General features: G+C 43.1%; 1 protein-coding gene across 1 annotated transcript; it reads right to left on the minus strand.

Annotated features, from left to right (window-relative positions):
* Positions 1 to 3,256: 3,256 nt before the first annotated feature.
* Positions 3,257 to 6,645, minus strand: HOXD9 (homeobox D9). The gene is made up of 2 exons (XM_020991021.2): positions 4,619 to 6,645; positions 3,257 to 4,241 (listed from the first exon to the last, which is right to left on the minus strand). Exons 1-2 carry the CDS (start codon positions 5,418 to 5,420, stop codon positions 4,000 to 4,002), a joined length of 1,044 nt encoding a protein of 347 aa, XP_020846680.1. The 5' UTR covers positions 5,421 to 6,645; the 3' UTR covers positions 3,257 to 3,999.
* Positions 6,646 to 6,990: the final 345 nt, after the last annotated feature.

Raw genomic sequence — 6,990 nt, forward strand, 5'->3', positions numbered from 1 at the left:
AGGAAGAGATATTTAATTTTGAGCAGTAATTATTCATATATTTCCATTGAACATTGAAAATCCTAAAGCCTGATTCTAACATTTACCAATTTGTAAATTTTTTTCAGCAAAACAAATTCAGAAATAATTTTCAATTAAAATAAAAGGACTTAGAAAATCAGCTGTCTATTTTTTCATGTCTCTCTAGCTGTGTGTGTGTGTGTGTGTGTGTGTGTGTGTGTGTGTGTATTTTTAAGCCTCGTAATGGATCAATGTGTCCAAATTAAATTAAAAGCATACATGATGGAAGTATTGCATTTCGGTACTTTCCAGGAGTTCGGAGTTTCTGGAAACTGAACTGGAGCCCCACAGAATTCGTTCTATACAATTAGGCCTAATTCAGAAAACATTTCCAGATTTTCATTTACATTTCCATCAGAAAAAACACTGGAGGGCACATTTAAAAAATAATTATATTTATAATCAGAATAGAATATAGTCCTGTTAGCTTTGTAAGTAAGGATATATTGTTTTACACATTTCTATTTTGATAAAATATGTTCAAATACCTTCCTGTTTTATCATTTCAACGATGCAATTTCCAACTTTTAAGAAATATTGACTGACTCAAAGTTTTATTTCACACAAATACGCATGAAGGATTGAATGGTGCAGTTTGTATTTTTTGGTTAAAATCATCCTAATTTGGAATTGAAATAGCAATGTAAATACTTTTAATAAAAATGTTTCTGGGCAGGAGCCCGAAGCTTTATGAGTTCGGAAAGTGGAGCAACAGCGCTCTCTAGTGCCCAAATGAAATCTATATCAGTCCAAATTCACCTTGGTCTTTATTCATTCTTTTAAGCCAATTTTAAATCTCTCTCTCTCTCTCTCTCTCTCTCTCTCTCTCTCTCTCTCTCTCTCTCTCTCTCTCTCTCTCTCTCTCTCTCTCTCTCTCTCTCTCTCTCTCTCTCGGTTAATAATGATAACAAGTGAAGTGAACAGAGAACTAAGTCAAAATAAGGAGGGACTGAATGGAGATTGATCTGAGTTCAAACTTTATACAATGCTCTGACACAGTCCTTGCAGGCTTTAAAGTTTCTGATTAAATATTGGCCCTACTATCCTTTTCAAGCACACTTATCAACTGGGTTTAATTTTTAAAAAAGTCCATAATCTTCTAAGTACTGTTTGCATGAGTTTTTTTCCCCTCAAGTAAAGAGACTGAAGATTACCACTAATTATAAACAATTAAAAAATCTTAACTTTCTTCCTTAAGAAACTGTTGCTACTGAAGGTAGTCGATAATGAATTCTGCTATTTTAATTCTTATTATTTTACTTCCTTGAGCCTCCTTTGTTGAAGGATTCCTTGCCCTCTAAGCTAGATTTAAAACTTTTTTTTCTAATATAGGACTGATGAACAGAACAGCTGAACAGCTCCATTCTCCCATTTGTATGTTTGGACTTAAATGCATAACAATATGCTTTTTGTAATAATTCCAAAAGGCACAGATGGAATTGAAATTCTATGCAGTTCTTGGACTTGAAGAACAAAAGCTGTCACAAGTTTTAATGTTTTCTACTAGTTTAAACATTTCCCCCTTAATCAAGGTGAAAGCTGAATGGATATCGGTGAATTTAGGGTATTTTAACTGAGAAGAATCCAAATTATGGACAAGATGTTTCTAGAGACAGGAGACTGTACGTTCAGCTATCCAATACAGTTGCTTGTCAGTGGACTAGATGGCCTTAATTTTAAAAACAAAAATAAACAAATAAAAAACCAAGTTCACATTAGGGTTACATCCTTGAAATGACTGACGGTGTGTTAGATTTAAATGTACCAGAAGCATGGTGGCAATTGTCAAAAATATAGGAACTATTGATGGTCTATGCTTAGCAATAAACTCGTTTTTTAAAAAAGCCTTCAGTGTCCTCCACCTCTTTTTCATTTCCTTCCTTCTTTATTTTTTTTGTAAGTGCCCACACCTCAACCCCAGCTTTCCTTAAGTTGTGCTATCCTCGTCCAACTCTGACTTATTTATATTTTATTGTCTGGATTTTAAGACCTAGTTTTGTCTGCATTTCTTCTTCCCCTGTAACAAACACAAACATCAAAATAAGATGGTTTCAAAGCAAAGCGCCAGGCATATCGTAAACTCATTAGGTCCAGACGTCTAGCCATCTCAATGGCTTTATTATACCTTGGTTCTTCCTGTTTTAAAAGAGTTATAGGTATAGGATTGACAATGAATGGGGGATGCAAGGCAACACCTTTTGCTGCCCTCTGGGCCTTGGCTTTTACCCCTTTCTTTTTCTTTTATTATTTTTTCTTTTTCCAAGAAGAAGCATCATGACCCCCAAGATTTCAGAAAGATTTTCTTTACATTGGAAATAAGCAAAACTGGAGACTTATGCCCTGGTGCTTTTGGCCTCTTCCATTCAATGAGCTCAATTCTGGACAAAACCTTTTTTACAATGAACTTCATTTTAGCCAACTGAATAATGCCATTAGAGCATGGCGGAACTAGGGGCTAAAAACACACTGGGGCTGGTGGAGGGGATGGGGAGTGGTGTGGTGGGTATCTGAGAGGCTGAGCAGGAAAGACTTGACCATTTTTAATCTGGAAAAGGTCAATTGGGAACTTGTGTGTTTCTGTCTGTGTGTCTGTGTGTTGGGGGCCAAAAGTGGATGGGAGAGAAGATGAAGGTATTATCCAAGTGTCGTCCTAGGAATCGTTTACAGAATTCTCTAAATTATAGAGGATTTTGTTTATTTCCTTTTTGGAATTTCCTTTTGACGGGGTAAAGTTACCAACAAAGAATTATTCTGTGAGCCTTAAAATAAGTGTCTCTTTACAGAGAAGTTCCGAATATTGAATGGCTTCTCGCTGAATTTCACCTTTTTCAATACCTTGATGCCATACTCCTGGGTGCTTGAAAACAGCAACCAGCAAATAACTATAACAAAAACCCCTCTTTATTGGTCTGTGAGAAATTAGGTTAGAGACTTATAGTAGGATTAAAAACTTTGAGTCTGATTTCTTCTAGAGTCTGTGTCCAGTGCCCGCTTTCAGTCTCCAAAATAAGAGGAGACAGCCTAGGTTTAGTTTTTAAAAGACTTTCTGTATTCGGAGTACTTTTTACAAATTCCCTGTAATGAGGGAATGTACAAATGGTGTACCAAAAACAGCCATGAGGAACCAGGAAGGGGAGGATGATCCTTTTTAAATAAAAGCAAAATTAAAATAGAGAAATGAAGGAAGCGCTCACAGTTTTCATAGCTTGTGGATGGTTTTCTTTTGGTCAATTCAAGCTTTATTGGTAATAACTGACAACATTTACAACTGGTCTCCATTTAGAAAAATAAGAAGGCAAATACAAGTGACCAAAGCTCTTTTGGGCCCAGTCCAGCATAATGTCAGGCCCACGACAAACCCTTTCAAGTATGAGATGACCCTTTAAAAGTGCAGAAGAAAACAAACATACACACACATACACACATCAATTTCAGGCTCTCCTAGCCTGGTGCTGGCACCTAACGCAAACTAAGTAAATGCAGAAATCCCTAAGGCAAAGCTGAGGCAGGGGGAATGGTTTCTCTGAATAACTGTGAACAACATTGTACTGCCATCGATGGAAGTAACTGCGCCTTTACTATAATTTTATTATTAATGTGATTATTATATATCCTCGCCTTTACTCTAGCAAAGGGGGAATCTAGACTACATCACTTCAGAAACATGTCAGACATTTACACATTAGAGGGTTCCGAAAAGCTAGCGTGCACTCACAATAGACAATTTCCCCTAGGAACCAGATCCTTTCGGAATAAGGGAGGGAAAGGAAAGGTCAAAGCAACTTTTTACACACCAGAGAGCAAATAATCGAGTTCCCCCAAAAAATAGCTTACAGAGACAACATTTCACTTCTACCTAAAAAGACCTGCTCGGTGAAGAGTTTCTGAAAAAGGAAGGGGTAATATGCATTGGCAAAATCAATTCATTTCCAAGGGGCATTAGTCTCCTTTACTGCCCTTTTCCTTGTTCATCTTTTTCATTTTCATTCTTCGGTTTTGAAACCAGATTTTGACCTGCCTCTCTGTGAGGTTTAGAATCCTAGCTACTTCGTAGCGGCGGTCTCGGGTGAGATACATGTTAAAGAGAAATTCCTTTTCCAGCTCCAGGGTCTGGTATTTTGTGTAGGGACAGCGCTTTTTCCTGGTGGAACGTGCGTGGATCCAGTTTGCTGCAGGGTTATCTGCAAAGAGGGGGGTTTGGAGCAGGGGAGAGAAAGGAGAGGGGAGGGGAGTCGGGGTGGGAGAAGAGAGGGGGTGGAGAGAGAGAGGTCGTTAAATTAATTTAACTAAGGATGGACGGTTTTCACAACTTTGGCGGAATTATCATAAAAAGCCTTAATGCCCCCGCTCTGTTTACTGTACAAACTGTGTACCGATGGTAGGTGGTTATGTGAACTCTCTCTCTCTCTTATTTTTTTTTTTTTATGGACGTTTGTTGCTCGCCTGCGCTAGAGTAGGCGTCTAGACGTTTTTATAGGTTAGTAAAACTATCAGTTTTGCACATTCGAGCCTTACAGGTTTCGGCAATAAATCAGGGGGCAATTTCTTTTTTACTTACTTGGGTCAAGTTGCTGCTGTTGTTGTTGCTGCTGCTGCTGTTGCTGCTGCTGTTGCTTCTCCTCCTTCAGCTGGCTGCTCGGGCTGGGGTGGTCGCTGCAAGCCGAGGGCTCCTTGCTGTTGGCCACTCCAGCAACTACCGCTGCTGCCGCTGCCGCCTTCTCCCGGGGCTCCTGCAGGAAGGAATTGCACGTGTACTCGGGGACACTGATCCCCTGGGACTCCCGGGACGAGGAGCACTCAGTCCTTTTGGTAGAAGAGGAGGAGGAGGTGGTGGAGGAGGGACAGGAGGAGGAAGAGGAAGAGGAGGAGGAGGAGGAGGAGGAGGAGGAGGAGGAGGAGGAGGAGGAGGAGGCAGGAGCTACTCCTGTTTCAGGCTTAATTCCGTAGTGGCGCCCGGTGGAGGACGTGCCGCCGCCGCCGCCGCCGCCGCCGCTGCTGCCGCTGCTCCCGGTGCCGCTGCTCCCGGTGGTGCTGCTGGGGAAACTCGGGAAGGGCTCGATCCAGGAGCGCACGTACCGACTGGGCTCGGAGGCTGCTAAATGGGGCTGATGTACGTAGGGATGGTAGATCCCTGTCATAGCCGCCGAGGGCTGTGGGGGCACGGTGGGCCAGGAGGCGGAAAACACGGTGGATTTGGGGGCAAAGCTACAGGAGGAGAATTCAGTCCCGTCGGCCACACCTGACGGCCTCACTGCCGTGCCGTGCCCCGCCTGCCCGAAGCGCCCGGAGTACACTTCATCGCTTTCGTGGCCTATGAGAGAGTCCACATAGTAGTTACTTAGGGTGCCACTGGACGACATTTTTTAGGCTCCCCTCTCCCTCATATAAAAGGTTACACTGTTAACTGTAGCGGCTCCCCTCCCTGAGCGCAATCCGAGTATTTTGCAGACTGCAACCCGTCACCATTGGTTGCGGGGCCCACGTGATCATATTTACCAATACGGGGAGTAAATCAATCCGCTAAACTGGGGGCTGCTGTGATTAAAAAAAATCATCATCATCATCAACACCACAATTAAAAAAAAAAAGGCAACTGGAGCTGTGGGGAGGGCGCCGGCGGGGCAAGCCCAGGCTCCCTGTCTTCCACCGGGTGTGAATGGAACCCAGGCAGGCGTGGTCGTGCCGAGGAGTCCCGGCAGGAGACAGTGGGGACTATTTCTTCGCTTCCTCTCTGTGCTTTCTGCCCTCCATTCGGTACCCCCACTCCCATCCTCTCTGGGGACTCTCTGTATTGCAGCCCCCCATTCACTTTCCGTCTCCTCATCTCAGACTGGTGGCCTTGGGGTGGAGGATGAGAGGGCAAGGCACTGGGAAGAAATGGGGAAGTAACACGAGGGTTGGGGGGATTCAAAAGAAAGTCAGTCCGGAGCCACCGAGGGAGGGGAGGACGCCTCCCCATTTCAATGCATGTGCTTGTATTTTTGTGGAAATCACCTTCCTAACTGAAGGAATATTCTTTTCCCTTCTCCTCCTTTCCCCTTCAACGCCTCCCTTCCCCTACCTAACAAAAAAAAAAATGCTTGTCGTGTTGTTTAAAACAGGTGGAAGACCTCTTTAATGATATTATGCCTTTCAATAAAAATTTTATGAGGTGTATTTGATTATAGATTAATGTGTCCCTAATAAAACGGACGGATGGAGCAGCTCCGACAGCTTCTCCCCTCCAACCCCAACAGATATCTACACACAGCAACGACGTGTTGCTCTCTCTGCTCACACACAACTACCCCAAAGGTGAAACTCCGGAGTTTTCTTTCCCCTACTTGGGTAGCGCTTCGGGTCTTTAGCTGCAGTGGCGTCTTCCAAACACGATCAGAGAGGGTGAACTTTACACAGGGCTTTTGCTGGAGGAAGACGTGATGGTATAAGCGGGCAAAACGCAGATGTTCTCCTGGTGAGCGCAAGAGAAAAATCTGCCCTGGAAGAGAGCATGGCAAACAACCGATTGTAGACCCAAGTGCCAGCCTCCTCACTCGGGCCAAACTTTCCCCTTCATCCTCAACGTGCAAATAGGGCAGTTGGTGTATTCTCTCTCTCCTGTATTATTGAAGGAAAAATGAATATTAGCATGTCTCGAAGCAGGGAAAAACTCTGTTGTTACTAGGGACTGCTAAGAGTATTCAGGGGATATCTGAGAAATATTGGCCTTCCCTCTCTCCCCCTCCCCCATGAGCATTTCCTCTCTTCAAAGGCGACACTGAATAGCCTTGAATCTGAGGGAACTACCAACTGTTTTCCCAAAATTCATAATATAGCTGTATCAAAATTTTACTTCAAGCTCTGTTGTTTGTGTGTGTTTAAATCTCCCTTTACTCTCTGTACTTCTGTCCACGAAGGTTCGTCTCTACAGTCTTTTTACTCGTGTTGGAA

The sequence above is a fragment of the Phascolarctos cinereus genome, unplaced genomic scaffold (assembly GCF_003287225.1).
Source record: "Phascolarctos cinereus isolate Bilbo 61053 unplaced genomic scaffold, phaCin_HiC Scaffold_726;HRSCAF=1367, whole genome shotgun sequence".
In the NCBI taxonomy this organism is placed as follows: Eukaryota; Metazoa; Chordata; class Mammalia; order Diprotodontia; family Phascolarctidae; genus Phascolarctos; species Phascolarctos cinereus.

Bases quoted from the DNA above. Each gene is read 5' to 3' on its own strand.
- HOXD9 (XM_020991021.2), bottom strand. From the start codon at position 5,420: ATGTCGTCCAGTGGCACCCTAAGTAACTACTATGTGGACTCTCTCATA. The intron at 4,242-4,618 runs GTAAGTAAAAAA...CCCTCTTTGCAG, and splicing joins ACAGCAGCAACTTGACCCAA to ATAACCCTGCAGCAAACTGG.